At 34.0% G+C, this 20,296-nt stretch overlaps 1 protein-coding gene across 3 annotated transcripts in view; it reads right to left on the bottom strand.

Annotated features, from left to right (window-relative positions):
* Positions 1–20,296, bottom strand: part of Ptp99A (Protein tyrosine phosphatase 99A) — a 644,333-nt gene that overhangs the window by 79,476 nt on the left and 544,561 nt on the right. For all 3 annotated transcript variants that reach the window (XM_072546068.1, XM_072546067.1, XM_072546069.1), the window contains 2 exons: positions 18,926–19,176; positions 2,016–2,299 (listed from right to left, as the gene is read on the bottom strand). In XM_072546068.1, the coding sequence (XP_072402169.1) occupies positions 2,016–2,299; positions 18,926–19,176 (535 nt within the window). The remainder of the gene's footprint in view (positions 1–2,015; positions 2,300–18,925; positions 19,177–20,296) is intronic.

The following is a 20,296-nucleotide window of genomic DNA, read 5'->3' as shown; positions in this document are numbered from 1 at the left end:
TACTAATGGTGTGGGTGACAGAGAAGCAGCTTCAAGGAGGAACCTTAACACAAAGCATCATTATGTGAGAAGGCACGAGCGATTTACGAAGATTTACTTAAGCAGATCCCACACACTTCCACAAATGATGAATCGTAAGACTCGTTTAAAGCCAGTCGGGGCTGGTTTTACAACTTTAGAAAGAGCACCGGCATTCACTCCGTCGTCAGGCATGGTGAGGCAGCAAGTTCGGATGTGAAAGCAGCTGAGGTTTACATCCAAACGTTTCCCGAACTGATAGAAGCCAAAGGATACATCCACCAGCAAGTCTTCAACTGTGACGAGACAGGTCTTTTCTGGAAAAAGATATAGAGAAGAATAGCACTTACATTACGGCAGAGGAGAAGACGATGCCAGGTCACAAACCTATGAAAGATAGATAAACTCTACTACTTTGCGCCAATGAGAGTGAAGACTGTAAAATCAAACCTCTTCTAGTGTACCATTCAGAAAATCCCAGGGCCTTTAAGTCACATAAGATTTTAAAAGAAAAACTGCCAGTTATGTGGAGGGCAAATCTAAAGGCGTGGGCCACCAGGAAATTTTTTGTGGAGTGGATAAACTTGGTATTTGCCCCTTCTGTTAAAAAATATCTACTGCAAAACAACCTACCCATGCAAATCCTTCTTGTCCTCAGGAGTTGTATAGCAAGCACATTTTTCGGCGCTGCTTTGAGGTGACGGAGAACACAAACCTTACCCTTCGAGAGTTCTGGAAGGATCAATTTAACATAGTAATATGCCTAAGAATTTGAGCAGACCTGGCTAGGTGTTACAACAAGGACCTTAACCTCTGCATGAAAGAAGCTGTGGCCTGAGGCTGTAGATGAAAGAGCCTGCGAAGGACTGGAACCCGAAGTGTCAGTGGTAGATGAGATTGTTTCTCTTGGAAAATCCATGGGTCTGGAGGTGGATGAAAGAGATGTGAACGAACTTGTCGAGGAACAGTCTCAGGAGCTGACAACCGAGGAGTTAGACGAACTACATTTGCAGCAGCATACGGTGGTTCAACCAATATTTGGAGCTATAAACGACCAAGGGCAGTGGCGCAGAAGATATAATTTTGAATTGTATCAGCTCTTTGATGAGCCAGATGTCATAACGTTCATTAAAACACAGCGACTTAGATGGGCTGGACACATAATACGAATGCCAGAAAATACGATTCTAAAAAGCTAACCACAGGAACACCTGTAGGAAGAAGTAAAGGCCGACCGCGAATTAGGTGGTTAGATGGAGTTGAAACCGACTTACGGATATTAAAAATCAGAAGATGGCAACATGTTGCCAGAAACCGAACGGAATGGCGACGAATCTTAGAGCAGGCCAAGATCCACAGAGGATTGTCGAGTCAAAGATGATGATGATGATGACGACGGTGGTTCAACGAAAAATTAGTTTTGAAGAGGAGCCAGAATTGGAAGATGTTGTCTCTACAAGAGATATAAAGGAGATCCTGGGAATGTGGGAGAAAGTTGCAGAGTTCGTGGGTAAAAATCACCCCGAAAAAGTTACAACTGGTCGTGCATTGGTGTTGTTCAACGAAACTTGCCTAACATATTTCCGCAATATTCTGAAAGGGAGGAAGAAACAAACCTCCCTGGACAGTTTTTTAACGATCTGCAGATGAAAATGAGCAAAGTGTGACGAAAAAACACCACCACCAAAAAACAAGACCACTGACGAAAATTAGGCGCTCCCGTAAACACTTCACTTCTTCTTATGTTTTTAGAGAACATGTATGTATGTATTTTTTGTTACTTATAAATAAATGTTTCTTCTTTTAATTACATTTTTCTAATTTAAAAACACTTAAGAAAAACAACTAACGTGTTTTTTTGGAGACTGAAATGGATTAATGACATTTCAGTTAATTTTAATGGGGAAAATTGCTTTGACATACGAGCAATTTGACTTTGCTAAATTCTTATATCTTTATTGATATATAACTGACAAGAGTTAAAAAAATATACTTACATGCAATGATGTTAAGATATCTATTTTTTGGTTTGTTATCTGGATGTTGAGATTGTTCAGATGGGTTATCATCGTTATTAGTTTCGTTTTGAATAGTGTCGTATTCTTTGCTGAATCCGATGTCACCGTCGGCATGAAGTTCTTGTACATGTCGAGCAAAAAGAGTAACCGGGATAGGTCGACCAGGGGAATCGTTTACAGGTTCAGGGATGACATTCCAATCAAGTGATGCAGCAGTACGTTGTACATTATCTAAGTAGTAATATGGTGCACGAAAACATTTTCTAAAATCAAATATAGACATTTTAATTAAAATAAATTACATAATGTATACACGACAACAATCACAATGGCTTATCTACAACGGTTTTATCTGAAGTAGGGAGTGACGTAGGCCTGTCTACTCTTGAATATAACTGTGAAACATTATGAGATAGAGTAATCTAGATAACAGAAGAATATTTTTCATCATGTTTTTTTATTAAAATACCGAAACTTCATTTTCATAAAAATGCAGTAAGGGTTTTCATTGCTAGACACAAGCCGCTATAAATTTTTTCAATTTTTTATTCTGCTAATATGTAACAGGGTAATAGTAAACATGGTATTTAATTTTCTCCTATAATTTAATTTAAACTATAAACAGTACAAGTGAGTGATATGAAACATTGGACAGGGGCAAAAAGGTTATCAGATAAGCTAGTAAACGCTTAGCGGAATGCTGCCCGAATTCTAGGCGGTATTGTCAGATTAAAAAAAAACATCCCGAAAATAAAAAAGAACAATTTTGGTACGTGGATAAGTGAAGTTACCTTCGAGTGGTTGAAACGGAGGTGCCCATTTAATGCTGCCATGACAAAATGGACAGCGATTATTTGGTGATATTATATCTTATCACGGAAGATAACACAAGGAAAAGAGGAAGTGATTCGCAGGACGGGAAATGTAGCAGAAATAAACAAAATACATAGATCACCCGGAAATAATAGACAACTGGAAAAAATACTGGAGAGTTTAAATATGCTAACAACCGAAATAAGGGAACTGCGAGAAGAACAAAGCGAGTAAAACTGAAATAAAGGAACTCAGACAAGAAAATGAAAAGTTGAAACAGGAAAACAAAGAGACCAAACAAAAAATGGAAGATTTAAAAAAGAAAATAGATAGAATAGAAAAGGGCAAAATACGAAATAATATACTACAACAGGGAGTAGAAATAGATACAGAAGACCAAAATGTAATGAAAGAAAATGTAAAAGATTTCTTAATTAAAGGCCTATGGTAAATTGGAAGTAGTCTGCTTAATTGAGCTCCTAAACGCTACGGAAAAGAGACAATAATGAAACACGAAAGTAAACTAATAGAAATTAAGGGAAAACAAATATATATTAATGACATGACATTAATTAACGTGACAAAACTGAACGTGATATAGAAAAATCTGAATGAAGACCAAATAAGTTAAATCGGAAGGAAAAAATGTCAAGGTAGGATTCAAAAAATAAAAGATGAAGTATGGATATGGAATAAAGACCAGAAGTTAAAAAAACACAAAACCAAAGCACAAATCAAAACGATTAACAGAGGTCAATGAAACGAAATTATCACAGGCAATGGACAAAGCGATGATTTGGTAAAGTCAAAAAGAAAATTAAAACTAACTCAGGTACATGGAATGTATGAAGCGAGAAAACTTAAAGAATTAATTAGAGAAATAAAAAAATATGCAATAGACATAATAGGTTTACAAGAAACAAAACAATAAGATACAGAAATGGTAGAAATAGGGGATACATTTTTTAAAAGTAATGGGGAAGACAGATTTTTAGGAACAGGTTTTATGATACAGAAAATATAGAAAAGCAGAGTGATTTGACTTCAAGCCGATATCAGATAGAATGTGTACAATCAGGTTAAAAGTGGACCAACGAAACATAAGCATAATAGTTTTTATTTATATTTATTTGTCAAACTAAAGAAGCTATTTCTCATCTTCCTTCCGACCAAGCCACAGTGCCAGATAATATGTCGCCAGAAGTCTCCGTACCTCCAAACCCCCACCGTCAAATATCAGTCTTTCAGAAAGACGTGCCCTCAAAGAACTTTATAACAAACCTGACATTGTCATCCTTCCGGCCGACAAAGGTAATGCCACCGTCATTCTCAACTCTTCTAATTAATTCGACAAAATGTTCGAACTTCTCAATTCCACAGAATACAAACGCGTCCCCACCACCTATCTAGCAAAAAAACGACCAAATCCATTATAAATAAGTCTACTTTACCTCCAGAAGTTAAAAAAACTTCTTACATCCAGAGAAAAATTATTCCCGAATTCCAAGAATATACGGCCTGCCAAAATACATAAGCCCAATGTCCCCTTAAGACCAATCGTCTGGGGATCAATCAATCAATCAAAGAAAGCTGGAATATTTAGAACACATTACCAGAGGTGCGAAATATGAGATATTAAGGCTCATAATGCAAGGTAAAATCAAGGGTAAAAAATCCATAGGAAGACGAAGAATTTCCTGGTTGAGAAACCTAAGAGAGTGGTATAGTTACAGCTCAGTAGATCTTTTTAGAGCAGCCGCCAATAAGGTAAGGATAGCTGTGATGATAGCCAACCTCCGATAGGAGAAGGAACTACAAGCAGAAGAAGACCAAATATTTGCGCTAAAACAAATCCAGACTAGGTGCTACGAACATAAAAGAGTAGTGTAAGCATATGTTCTGTTCATATCGACTTTAAGCAGGCCTACGATATGATAAATAGACACCAGATGTACGAAACAGAGATGGGCCTACCAAGTAAAATCTTCAGGATGATAAAAATGACCATGAAAAACACAACAAACGAAACAGCACAGAACGGTCATAGATCAAATACTTTTGAAATAAAGAAAGGATTGCGACAAGGTGACCCACTATCAACGACTGTTTAATCTGATACTGGAAGGAATAATCAGAAACAGCAAAATAAATAGGCAGGAAACAATATTTAAAAATGGCCATCAGTGTATAGCATTCGCAGAAGATTTAACACTAATAACGACAAGTAAAAAAATAAATAAAAAGAAATGAACAATATCATAAGAGGCAAAAAAATTGGGGTTATAATAAATAAGGAAAAGACAAAATACATGACACTGGGATAAACAGATAAAGAAAAAGAAGATAATTTGACATTGGAAGTAGAAGGAGAAAGAAGAGTTTCAGAATTTACTTATCTGGGTGTAAAATTAGATGAAAAGCGACATGAGGAACGGGAGATAAAGGCAAGAATAGCATAAGGAAACAAAAAATATGGAGCATTACGCTTATTTATGAAATCTGAATTTACAAAAAAAACTTGAATTTACCAAACAGTTATCAGGCCAACAGTTCACATGCGAAACATGGGTGCTTTAATAAATCAGAAATATACCTTTTAGAAAGATGGGAGAGGAAAATACAAAGAGGCGGTGTGAATGTATATGGAAAATATATTTCTTCTTAATAACGCCCCAACTCATCGATGATGGACTGAAAAAGACCAGTACATAAAAAAATACTTTATCTAGCTGCTCATAAACGGGTAGACTTGCTTCAGCAGAAGCCCTTTAGTCATGATACAAAACAAGATTTGTAGACGTAGATTTACCCTGCCTAAATCCATGTTGCTCATTAATCAAGAGATTTCTGCAATACCAAGTGAAATATTTGTTTAGAATTAGTTCAAAAAGTTTAGGGATGGTAGATAATATTACAACAGACCTATTTAACAACTTTTGATATTGTCTCTGTCAGTTTTTAAATTCCGGAGTTATATTACTGTCACGCCACTTACTAGTGAAGGTGGGCAGTCTCAAAGATAAATAAAATAACTTTAAGTTTCATTTTGATTTTTTCATTTATTCACTGCAAATACGTAATAGTTCAGGAGGAATCTGTCGAAAAGCACACCATAATGGATATTTTCCATGGGAGTATATTTTTTTGCTGAAATCACTTCAAGATGTACTTTGTATCAATAATCACGATACGCGAGTTATAGTAAAATGACCGCTAGAATCCAGTATATTCGACCACGCGAATTCAATAAGAAGTTACCGCATATCAGCACCGAATATTCCCGAGCCTTGCAACATCAATAGAAGAAGAAGACCAGAGAGATATAGACTCCTACTGGAACAGGATAAAGGAAGATATTGAGTCAGCAGCACAAGATGAAATAGGAACAGAAACTTGTACCCGAAAAAATCACTGGTTTGACGATGAATGCAAAGACGCAACACAGAAAAAAATGAAGCCTATGCAAAAATGCTTACCCACCGAACTAGAACAAGTATAGAGAATTACCAGACAAAGAGAAGAGAAGAAAAGAAAATACACAGAATGAAGAAACGAAACCACCTAAAAAAGGAACTTCAATATATAGAAAACCTCAACAGAGAGAAAGAATTCAGAACATTCTATAAGAACGTTAACATCAACAGAAAATAATTCAAGGCCAAGAACACAAATCAATGTAGAAGCTTGAATGGCGATCTATTAACAACAAGAACAGACGTACTAAACTGATGGACGGAATATTTTAACCAGATACTTAATATAGAGGAAGAAGCAGAAAACCCGGAACACGAAAGCTGTGAGGTAAGCGGAGCAGACGAGAGGGTAGGAGGATCCACCAACGATCCTGGAAGTTAAAGACGCTGTAAACAAACTAGCCAGAAACAAATCACCTGGAATAGATAATCTCCCAGCGGAATTATATAAAGAAGGTGGCCACGATATCATAATAGTGCTACAGCAGCTTATAAAAGAAATATGGATACAGAAGTCCCTTCCCAGTGATTGGAATATTGGAATACTTTGCACCATACACAAAAAGGGAGATATCTTTGAATGCTCTAACCATCGAGGAATTACGCTCCTAAATGCAGCGTATAAAATATTTTCCAATATACTATGCCATCGTTTGGCACCATATGCAGAGCGAATAATAGGACAATACCAGGCTGGTTTCAGAGGTGGTAAGTCAACAATTCATCAGATTTCAACCCTGAGACAAATTCTAGAGAAAACACTGGAACATGGTGTAGACACGCACCACATATTTATAGACTACAAGGCAGCCTACGACTCTGTAAATATTAGAGAATTGTTTAAGGCGATGATAGACCTAGGAGTACCAAATCAGTTGGCAAGTCTAACCAAACTAACCCTTGAAAAAGTTGAATGTAGAGTACGAATTCAGGGGGAACTCTCTGAACCTTTTAAAACAAATAACGGGCTACGTCAGGGAGACCCACTCTCCTGTATACTATTCAATCTAGCTCTGGAAAAAGTAATACGTACGTCACAAATCACAACTACCGGTTCAATATATAACAAATCTGTGCAAATCCTAACATATGCTTGTCGCCAATGGCAAATTTCGGAATTCGCGATTGGTCAAATGGCAACAGTAATTGCAGCCAATCGTAATTCCCAAATTTGTTGCTCGACTTCGGAATTGTCATTGGTCAAAATGCAACGAAATTGCAGCCAATGGTAATTTCCGAAATTGAGCATTGGCTATCGTGCAAGTCCAATCAAAAAACGGTCAAAAAGACCGTTAATGACGGTTGGAACTTGACCTAGATTTTCATGAATAAATACAGGTGTACGATGGCCAACAAGCTAGATCTGGTCAGGATATGTCCGCAGATCCAGCCTCCTTGGCAAGTCGAGACCCTTTGGTTGATTAAGTTCCTAGAGACTCAAATAAAAAACGTCTTTTATTTTTACCTTATTACCTATTCTCTTACAGGAATTTTTGACAAAGTGTCAGAGCGAAACTTTGTCGGTTTGTACTAAACCGCCGCCATTTTTGTTTTATTTTTCAGGTCTTTTTAACTTAGTTAAATTTCTGATTTATTTCAGCATTTAATTCGTCGCTACTGACTTAGACGAATTATTGCTATTATTTTATATTTAACGTTGTATTTCTTTCAGGGACTTTAGTTCATGTAAGAAATTATTTTCTCTTTTAGGTTCGCTAAGTCTCTTGACGGGACTTAGCCGTTTGAACGAGAGTTGTATCCTTATAATACTTTTAACATTTCTTTTCTCTATACTTATTATTTGAACTTATAATATATTTTCCATATTTATTTTCGTATTTTGGACTCTGAAGAAATTCAGATCCAAAAATAATCTTTTCAGGTATTTATATAAAATAACTTATAATATTTTCGATACTTTTTCAGGATAAAAATAACTTGTGATTTTTTTTACTTTTTATAGGTCTCAGCGACTTTTTTTGAAAAGTTTTGATAATTTTTTTGTTTATAACTATTTTGTTTATGTACTTTTACCACATGTTTTGATTGATTCGTCCAAAAGTCACTATACCTGACGTCCCACACCTATTTTCAAGGTCCTGTCATTACTCCTTCATACTTGCGACTTTTGGACTTTTTTTCATAATTGAATTTTCATAATTTTTGAAATTTCATTTTATTTTTAAATTAGTCTTAGGTGTTTTAAATAATCAAATTCTATTACAGATTCTTAGATTAAGACTAATTTGCATAATTATCTTACAGATTCTTAATCTGAAGATAATTATTATTTTCTTACAGATTCTTAGTATAGTACTTTGCATATTGTTTTATTTTCTTTTAATAAACTTTAATTGCGTTTTAATAAGGCATTATTCCCTCTAGCTAGTGTCCATAGACAGTATCTATGGCCACTGACCGAGAAACCTATCCTCTCAGGTCCCAAACAGCTATGGAAAGAGCGATTGACCAGCCTTCCCTCAATCCCGAGGGTTCAGGTCAGCGACATGCTGATGATATCAATATTGTTGGGAGAACGGAAAACGCAGCACGAGAGGCGTACGTAGCACTAAAGGAAGCGGCTACAAAAATGGGTTTAATAATAAACACCAATAAAACGAAATACATGAAAATAGGTAGGCAACCACAAATACTACGCCCATTTGTTATAGAAAACGACGTCATCGAAGCAGTTAACGAATTTGTATACCTGGGAACGCTCGTCAATACTGAAAATGACACTACCGCAGAGATAAACCGCAGAATTTGCACGGCTAATAGATGCTATTTTGGGCTTAATCTCCTTTTTAAATCTACAGTTATATCAAGAAATACAAAAGTAAAACTCTACAAAACAATAAAACGCCCAGTCTTAACATATGGTTCAGAAACCTGGACTTTAACAAACAGCAATGAAAACATGTTAGGATGTTTCGAAAGAAAAATACTAAGGCGAATCTATGGAGCGGTAAATGAAAATGGTGTTTGGAGAAGACGATACAACTTCGAACTCTATAGAATATACCAGGAACCAGATATCGTAAAACACATTAAGATAGGACGTCTGAGGTGGGTAGGCCATGTAATGCAGATGGAGCAAACCGACCCAACTAGGAAAACGCTCCTTGATAGACCTATTGGTCAAAGAAGAAGACCCAGAACAAGATTCTTAGATAACATAGATCAAGATATGAGAAATATGGAAATACGTGCTTTGCGGAGGAAGCCGATGGATAGGGACGACTGGAAAAAATTCTTGGGGAGCTTAGGACCCACGCAGGGTTGTAAAGCCAAAATGATGATGATGATGCCTTGCAACATCACTTGCGACTTACTAAAATAGCAAATTCAGCAAGTGTAATGATTATAAATAAAGCATTGTAAAACCACTTTTTTTTAGTCTGATATTAATGTGATAATAATCTGTTATATTTGTATTTGAAGTTTGAATAATATATTTTGAGTTGTAACTAAAATCTATGTTAGTATAAATAAAAGTGTATTTTGAGTGTTCGTGCTTTTTAAAAAAGTATTTTTCAAAAGAACATTCATAATTGGCGCAGTCAGTAAGGAAGTGAAAATAATTTAAGAGTATCACCTATAAATACAGATAATTTTGAAAATATGGCAGTTCCACAATTTGACGTAAAAAATTTATGCATTCTTCCAAATTTTAACGAAATCCAAATGAACTACATGAATTTCTTAAAGTTTCGACATTATTTCTAAACCATTATTATGATAGACTTAATGCAGCTAATATACAAAATCAATTTTTGCTTCACGGTATTATAAGTAAATTAACAGGCAGAGCAAAAGAAGTAATATATGTATTTGGATGTGAAACTTGGGATGAAAGAAAAAACGCATTAATTCAAAATTTTGAAGATCAGAAAGATGAAAACTCGCCTACAAGGGACCTAGTAAATTTAAGACAAGGTTCAACGGAATCTATCATGCAATTTTACGAAAAAATAATGGGACTTTTAAGCTGTATTAACAACTACATAGAACTACATACTGTAAATGCTGATATAAAAAGAAGCAAACAAGATTTTTTCCGTCGACAAGCTCTCACAACATTTCTAGCAGGAATATCAGAACCAATGGGTTCGGTTATTAGAGCAATGAGACCAGGAAGTTTAGCAACAGCAATAAAATATGTGCAAGAAGAAAATAATGAACGATATCTTTAAAAAAATAAAATAACTCAATCCACAACATCAGGAAGAAACAAAAATCACCAAGAACATCGACAACAAAGACCAACTCATCAAATACCCATCCAAAAACCATTCTATCAACAGCCAAATTTTACATCTCCGCAATGGCAGCAACCGGTTAGGCAACTATACCCAGAGAACCAGTTCCACTCCGGCAGCCAAACTTCAACCAATTTGGACAAAATTCAAACCCTCCAGCATGCAGATCTCAGAACCAGTCAAATGTATGGGCACCCAAACCGGGACAATCACAGCAGCCTAGATCGACACCTACGAGTGGAATATCAGGTACCACAAACAAGGGCCGAAACTTCACACCAAACTACCGAGCACAGCCAAAGTTTACCGTCGAAGAATTATACAATATACAATGCCAAGCAGATAATGCCAACTACCAGGACTATGAACCTGATTATGAGAATTTGATGCTCACGACAATCACCAACCAGAGTACAAAGAAAACGTATATTTTCCAGAGGACCCAGGCGAAGTAGCCGAAACCTAATAGAACTACATTCATTTTCAGATAAAAAGGAGCTCCCCTATATTGAAATTTCTAAGCCTCCTTTACGACTTCGTATCGATACAGGATCCACAAAATCTTTTCTTAATCCAGAAATAGCTTCTTCATATTTTCCAAATTACATAAAACATGAACCTTTCGTTGTTACATCGATTTTTCAAAATTATTCACAAAAATATTGTGCCTAAATTCCTTCATTTCCAGAATTAAATTCTGACAACTAGATGAAATTTTATCTGTTTAAATTTCACAAAACTTTTGATGGCCTTATTGGCATCGACAATTTAAAACTCTGAAGCCCAATTAAATTTTCCTAAATCACTTCTAGTTACAAAAAATTATTACAATCCCTATTAAATATTATGAAACAAATAAAACACAATTTTATTCCATTCACTTGGAACCAAATTCCATTAGCCAAGTCAAAGTTTCAGTAAAAGAAAAAAAGGGAACTATCATTATTCCCAGACAAATTTTGCAAGGCGTCGTAGTAAGAAAATCTCTTACCAACGCCAAAAACCATCTTGCTTGGACCAAAATTGCCAACTTCACGTTAGAACCTATTCATCTTTCCTTACGAAACCACTTGATACTAAGGAAATATACATTGAAGATTTTCACATGTATTCCATGGAAACAACCTCCGGACCAGGAAACAGGCAAGATATCGACGATTTAATTAAAACCGAACATCTTAACCAAGAAGAAGAGGAACAAGTTCGCCGCCTATGCCGAAAATTCTGATATATTTTACCAGCCAGACAATCCTCTAAGCTTTACCAACGAAGTTAAACACCATATCAAAACCAAAGATGCAGAGCCAGTATATACGAAATCATACCGGTACCCATATGTACATAAGGAAGAAATAAAGAAACAAATATCTTCAATGTTAGATCAAGGCATCATTAGACCGAGTCAATCACCCATATGGATCGTGCCAAAAAAAAACAGATTCCTCTGGTAAAATAAAGTAGAGAATAGTGGTAGATTATAGGAAGGTCAACGAGAAAACAATAGAAGGACGATATAAGATTCCTCATATTACCGATATCCTCGACAAATTGGGACGATGTCAGTATTTTACTACCCTCGACTTAGCGAGTGGATTTCATCAAATTGAGATGGCTGAAGAAGACATTTCCAAAACAGCATTTAATGTGGAAAATGGACACTCCGAATATGTAAGAATGCCATTTGGACTTAAAAATGCTCCGTCTACGTTCCAACGCATGATGGACAATGTATTAAAAGGACTCCAAGGAGAGATCTGTCTTGTCTACATGGAGGACGTAATCGTGTATTCAACATTATTCAACATCACTGCAAGAACACATTGTAAATCTCAGAAAGGTATTTCAACGACTAAGAGAAGCCCGATTAAAAATCCAAGTCGATACATGTGAGTTCTTAAAAAAGGAAGTTAATTTTCTAGGACATGTAGACACACCAGAAGGAATAAAACCAAATCCAGCCAAAATAGAAGCGATCGAAAAATACTCAATTCCAAAAACAGCAAAGGAAATAAGAGGATTTCTTGGACTCCTTGAATATTACCGGAAGTTTACTCGCGATTTTGTAAAAATCACAAAACCTCTAACAAACTGCTTAAAAAAGGATGCTAACACTTCGAATTTATAGAGTGCTTTAACACATGCAAACAATTATTAATGAACGAGCCGTTATTGCAATACCCGGATTAGATGCCAGCAATTAAGCTATTGAAGCAGTACTTTCCCCAAGGACCAGTTGGCAGTGATAAACCGATTGCTTTCGCTTATAGATCATTGAATGAAACAGAAATCAACTACTCAACAATAGAAAAGGAAATGTTAGCAATAGTGTGGGCAACTAAGTATTTCCGACCCTACTTATTTAGAAGGAAATTTAAAATACTTTCAGATCACCGCCTCTTGCAATACCTATTTTCCTTAAAGAAACCGAACTCCAAATTAGTACCTTGGAGACTAAAATTCGAAGAATTTGACTACGAGGTAATTTACAAAAAAGACAAAGTCAACATCAGCGCAGATGCATTGTCTCGAATTGAAATACACACAAAAGAAATTAAGGACATTGATTCACAAATTAAGGAAGTTTTTGATGATTTAGGCAACACGGAAGATGATGGATGTTCCACATATAATAATCCAGATTAAGATCGAATAGTCAACGAGATTGTAATGGAAAAAGCAAATGAATTAATCCCAGAAAATATCTCAGACGATATGGCTGAAACAGAAGATCAAAACATAGACGAAGACGGAAATGAAACAAGACATACAGCAGTAGAAAATCCAGTTCTTGGCATAATTATTTCAGAAAAGCCACTTAATTGTTACAATAACCAAATTATTATCAAAACCGTCCACTACAGCCCACGACCTCCAGCAATTGCCCAAACTTTTCCTAATAAAAAGCGTTATCATATTCAACTATCGAAAGACCAGTTACAGGCCGATAGTATAAAATTTTTCAAGGAGCACCTTAACCCGAAAAAAGTATGCGATTTTATTTGAAGATGAAGAGGAAGTCTTTGCAAAAATTTGCGAAATTATCAAAAAAACGTTTAAAAATAACAACGCATATGACCTGGTAAAATGTAATCTTTTATTGGAAGATGTTAACTCCGAAGAAAAACAAAAGGAACTTATAAGGAACTATCATGAGGGAAAAACTAACCATAGAGGAATAGCTGAAACAGAAAACCAAATAAGAAAACGATGTTACTGGGCTAATATGAAGAAAGACATAGAAGATGTCATAAGCTTCTGCGATTATGCCAAGAAAATAAATATGACAGACTTCCTCCCAAGCCAAAATTTATGGTTACACCAACTCCTACTAAATCACTAGAAATAGTTCATATCGATTTATTTCAGGCCAATTGACAGAAGTTTCTAACAATAATAGATGCATTTTCGAAGTATGGACAAGCCTACCCAATAGATGGAGGAAATGCCATCAATGTACTCAACGCTCTATTAATTTTTGTAAAACACCGTGGACTCCCAACAATGATAGTAGCCGATAATGGTACAGAATTCAAAAATTAGGTAATACAAGAATTTATCGACTCACATAAAATCTCAATCCACTATACAACGCCAGAGAATGCGCAATCCAACGGGATGATTGAGAGATTTCATTCTACACTAATTGAACATCTTCGGATCCTAAGAAACACTAAAGCAAAGTTATCGATAAAAGAACAAATGGTATACGCTATAATTGGGTACAATAATTCCATACATTCAGCAACCAAGTTAAAACCTATTGATATCCTACGCAAAATATCCATTTGAGGTTGACATAGAGAAAATAATACTAAATAATTATGTACAAAATCATAGAGAAATAACTAAAGAACTATACAAGGAAGTTAACCAGCATATACATGAAAACAAAGAAAAAGTAATCGAAAAGAGAAACAAATCGAGACAAGTCCCCATTATGTATAAACCAAGCACAAAGATTTAAACCCGGAAAACAGTGACCAGAAACAGATAACTTCCGCGATATTCTGGAAAACATATAAAAGAAAATAACGAAGTGACTGTTAATACACCAAAAGCCACAGTTCATAAGAAAAATATAAAACATCAACCTAAGTCAAAAACTAATTCTGAACATTCCCCACAAAATTATCCTGACGATTGGAAAGTAATTGAAGACCAAGGACCTAAAAGACAACTCAGGAATAATTCTTCTCAAGCTGGAACAAGCAAAGATTTATATTAGTAATACACAACCAAGAAATAATAAGTAAGGAAAATAATATCAACAAGAATCTCAATAAATTCATTTTTGACATTAAATAATAATTTCAAGCAAGGAATATTCTGGACCAATTACATTAACAGGAGACTGGAGACAATTAACCCAAAATCGTGGAACAATAGACGTAACCTTTTTTGGAAAACTCTTTTATATATCTTTATTAAAATTATCTGGCTTATATATGTCACAGGTTCAAAATTCTAGCAACTAAACTACAGAAGAAGCCAATCCAAAAGTTTTGTTCATCCCTCACAAAACTTCTTCAGAGGATGGAGTAGTTATAGTACAATGACCGCTAGAATTCAGTATATTCGACCACGCGAATTCAATAAGAAAACCCTTTAAAAGTGACTTTGTCTCAGGACCATGTAACCGATGTAGAGCCATACGTTACCATGTTACCAATTCCAACGGTAACTTAAACATCCTAATTTATAATAACATATAATGTAACATATCTATAAATTAATAACATTTAAAGGGTTTTCACCCATATATTTTAGTGGCTCATAGCATGTATACTTTGTTACACTGATGATGGAATTTACATTCCGAAAACGTTCTGTAATGTATTTGTGATATAGCCCGTTTGGGTATTTTATTATATACCTTTTACTAAGGAGTTGAAATAAAAAATTTTGTGATACATGGTATACAGTGAGCTGCAGGCACTTAGTTTCCTAGTGGATATCACCTTTTTTTAGTCTGACATTAATGTGATAATAATCTGTTATATTTGTATTTGACGTTTGAATAATATATTTTGAGTTGTAACTAAAATCTATGCTAGTGTAAATAAAAGTTTATTTTGAGTGTTCGTGCTTTTTAAAAATGTGTTTTTCAAAAGAACATTCATAATTCGCGCTAGTCGCAAACTTATGCCTAATTTTTTATTTAAAAAAATTTGAAAATTTTTGCTTTTTGCACATATATTTTCGACTATACCTCCAGAGATATTGCTTCTACAAATAAATTATGTACTGTAAAAGAGTCATTTTTCAATGTTATATAATAATTGACTAGCCAGAAATTAAAAATTTAATGTTTATTGTAACCTTTAACTATGGGCTACGGTGTATTCAGTACACCAGTCGCACTATATGGGCCGCTATGTCTGATAAGCCATGCTTGCGCACGCACCCCTCTACCTAACCTATATCTGATGTGTCAGCTATAAGCTTCGACAGGTTGTAAATTGATTACTGCAGAGATAGACTGACGGTTGGAAAAATTCAAAAGAAGTTTTACCAGTGATGTATGTAGTACCCCAAGTACCAAGTTATGTAATTGCTTTTTCAACTCCTGAACATTGCCAAAATTATCAGCCAGATCCTATACAATGCTGGAAACATCCACAATCCTCAAAAATATAGAAATTTTTCTCAAAGAATTATCATTGGCATTGACAAGACTTTATCTTTCAGACAGGGCTGAAATACAGAGTTTACCTCTAGATTTAAAAATATTCTTGAAGAAATACAAAACCGTACAAGACGACCACGATGAAGAGCCACCAGCAAAAAAAAAACGGGGAACTGCCACTGTTGTGAAAGGTGAAAAAATAGAGTTACAAAATATTGTTGCAAATGTAATAGAATGATTTGTAAAGAGCATTCTGTTACAATTTGTGCAAATGTAAGTAGACACAAACGAGGAAGAAAACGAAAGTGAATACACTATTCTCAAATATGTCTCTTGTGAATGGATGTTTACTCCTTAGTTTTTATTTTTATATATTAGTTTTTAATGGTAGGCTAATATACAAGAATCTCAGGGTTATTTGTAGAGAATAAGAAGTGATTGAATTTTTGTTATTGCAATTGTTGCTAATCTTTATATTTTTGTTACGTACTATTTTTTACGTCAACACAATTTTTTAAATATGTACCTACATTTATTTTGTACAATTTATGTATTGAAAATACTTAGTTGTGGCTTTTATTTGCGTTTTTAGTCGTTGGTGTACAGAATACACAGCGCAAGTAGTTATGACTAATGGACAAGCGCCCATAGTTAAAGTTTAAAAAAATAACAATAATTGGGAAAAAAACTGCAAAAAATGGAGTTTTTCTTCAAAAAGTTACATAGCTCACAGTAGTCATATTCCGCCTAGAAAAACCTTATATTACGATTAAAACGTGTGCTTAATTTGGTTAGGTTCGGTTGAATAGTTTTTGCATAATAATTTTGCAATCCAAAATCCGCAAAAAAATGTGAATTCGCAAAATTATGCTGGGCCCAAAATAAGCACTATAAATATTCGAATACTTTTTATATATAAAGAATAGCTCAATCTTTCAAATGCACTTTGAAAAATTGCAATCGGTCAACTAGGAGAGCCTAGGAAATTTTTAAAATGATAAACGTTTTTTGGAATTTAAAATTAAATGGCCAGTAAAAAACTTCTGAAATTAATTAATTTTAAAATGCAAATTCTTTTAAAAAGTTATTCTTTATAAAAAGCTCTACATGGTCCAAAATCTAAGATGCATCCATTAGATATAAAATTTTATCAATATTATACGAGGTATGTTAAAAAAATACGAATTGCGCTCAAGAGTAAAGAAAGTTTGTTTAGCAGTAAATGGTTGACTTCAATTACTATCGACTATAAACATCCTGAGATAACCGATAATAGTATAAAAGGCCCGGTTTCAGGTAACAATGGTTTACCTGAGATACAAGGTCTTAACAATGGGCCAAGTCAGATAAATTTAATAATATTTACGACCGCACTAATTGAAGTCAACCATTTTCTGCTAAACAAACTTTACCTTTATATTTCACGATATTGAAAATTATTATTAAGAAAAGTTGTTTGGAATTAAAAAATATGTTTTTATGTGCAAATACATCTTTCTATGCAACTTTTTTCCAAATTACTGAGGTCCAACATAATTGTTATTTATTACAAATATGATAACTCTTTTGTTATTAATTTTACGGAAAAAAGTTATTCTTCATAAAAAGCTGTGCATGGTCTAAAACCTAAGATGCAATCATCAGATAATACATTTGTTCAATTTTATACGAGGTACGTCAAAAAACACGAATTTAGGGAATGAAAAAAAAAATTTAATTAGAAGGATGTAATTCAATATTAAAACATAGTTTTTAATTCTGAACAACTCTTCATAATAAAAATTTTCAATATTGTGAAACATACTTAAAGGTACTTTACTCTTGAGCAAAATTCATATTTTTTCACATACCTTGTATAAAATGGACGTTTTCGACCATGCAGAGCTTTTTTTGAAGAATAACTTTTTAAAAGAATTTGCATATTAAAATTAATTTATTTTAGCAGTTTTTTAATAAATATTAATTTATTAAATATGAAAATGTATTTTTCTTTGAAAATGACCAATTCCAAAAAAATGTTTATTAATTTTAAAAAATTCCCTAGGCTCTCCTAGTTGACCGATTCCAATTTTTTAAAGTGCGTTTGAAAGATTGACCATTTCTTTATATGTAAAAAATATTCGATTATTTATAGTACTTATTTTGGACCCAGCATAATTTTGCAAATTTTTCAATTTTTTGCGGACGCTAGATTGCAAAATTATTATGTAAAAACTATTAACCGGATATTAACTAGATTTAGCACCTTTCAGTCGTATTATAAAGTTTTTTAGGCGGAATATGAAGGTTGTAAAGTTATGTTTAAGGAGTCGAAAAAACTCCTTTTGTATTTTTGTATTTTTTTTTTAATTATTTCTATTTTTTAAACAATAAACATTCAATTTTCAATTTATAGCTAGCTAAAATGTTATGTAATATTAAAAAACGGAACTTTTAACTTGTGAGTATATTTTTAGGAGTAATATCTTATAAATCGCCGAGTTATAGGCGAAAATATGGGCGCAAAATGCAAAAATTTTTGATTTTTTCAGATTTTGAATAAAAAATTAAGCAAAAGGTTTGCGGCTGGCCCATATCGTGATTATCGATACTATGTATACCCTGAGGTTATTCCAGCAAAAAAATAGAGTCTTACGGAAAATGTCAAATTCAAAATAGATCTATAACTAATGTACCTATTATATGATCCATTTGATAAAGAAATAGGATGCTTACCTATAAATCAAAAATGCTAATCCAGCTACTATAAGTGCTGAAGATGCACAAAGAACTCCTGCAAGAATACCATATCCCAGTTCACTTGTAGCATCGGCTAAATAATCTGCAACCTTATCACAGTTCTTAGTTATTTCAATAGTATGTGGAAGAGACATTTCTCCCCTGATTAGTCTTTTTGTCAAGTTGCTCCTGGTGAGAGCTTGGATCTGAACACTGTAGAGGGCGTTTGCAGGCACTTTATGAGTAATCTAAAAATACATGGAATTAACAAAGTGAATTAATGAAACACCAATGCTTATAATGTATTTCAGAGTCGTATATTGTTAAAAAGTTGTATGGTAAACAAAATTTGAATTCAGTATTGGTTTAGATCAAAAAACAAAAAAGTGTATGACCAAAATAATGCAGAATTTTTACACCAATAGGTAAAATTATCAAGAAATAAGTGTCAAACAAATTTAATGCAACAATTATAGATAAATTTGTCTTCTCATTTTAACATACAAAATACAAAAAACAAGATTATTGACTATGAAAACAATATATTTTATAGAAGATTCATACAGAAAATATATCAAGTAGAATTAAAAGTGATATGACAATAATACTCAGAATTAAAACATTGTTATTCACTTTTAGTTCAGGCAAATAAACAAAAACTCTGTTTGTGAAACTGACCCCTCAATGCAAACGACTGTTGTTTTGAGTAGTATGGACCTCTATAACAAGGCCCTATATGTTTCCTGCAGTCGTTTTTTTGGACTTAATTAGTTATTACAGTAGACTCGCGATTATCAGAACCAATCGGTTTTACTTTTATAGTCGTACTTGTTTAATAACAACATCGACTAATAAAAAAGGGTCGATTGTTAATATCTCGATAAGAAGAGAAATGTGTGTAAGGTATGCTTTAGGTCAAGCTGATGTCGAGTCGGTATTCTCAGAAATTGGTCACCGCCTTATTTCCAGAAATTTCTGTGTCGTGTTTTGTCTACAACTTTCTGTTCCTTTCTATCTTAATCAGTGTGAATTGAACTACCGATTTGTTTGCTATCGTTCAGGTCGTCAAATTATTTGTTTGCTGTCGTTCAGATCGTCAAATTAAGTTACTGTACGGTAAAATGTTTCCTTTTATGTACTGTTTTGTGTATTTATTCGAGTTTATTAGTTTTGGTTTCATAATAAATTTTTCATAAGTTAATTTTTGTGAGTGTAAGAGAGCATCTTTCTGTGCAATATGAGTGGAAAGCGGAAGAGAGTAGTTGTATCTTTGGAAACAAAAGTGAATGCAATTAAGAGGTTGGACAAGGGTGAATCAATAAAGAAGGTTGCTTCAGATTTAGGTGTCGGTGAAGTAACTGTTGGAGA

The sequence above is a fragment of the Diabrotica undecimpunctata genome, chromosome 10 (genome assembly GCF_040954645.1).
Source record: "Diabrotica undecimpunctata isolate CICGRU chromosome 10, icDiaUnde3, whole genome shotgun sequence".
Classification (NCBI taxonomy): domain Eukaryota; kingdom Metazoa; phylum Arthropoda; class Insecta; order Coleoptera; family Chrysomelidae; genus Diabrotica; species Diabrotica undecimpunctata.
Note: the sequence above shows the minus strand (reverse complement) of the source record. Positions and strands in the feature narration are given on the sequence as shown.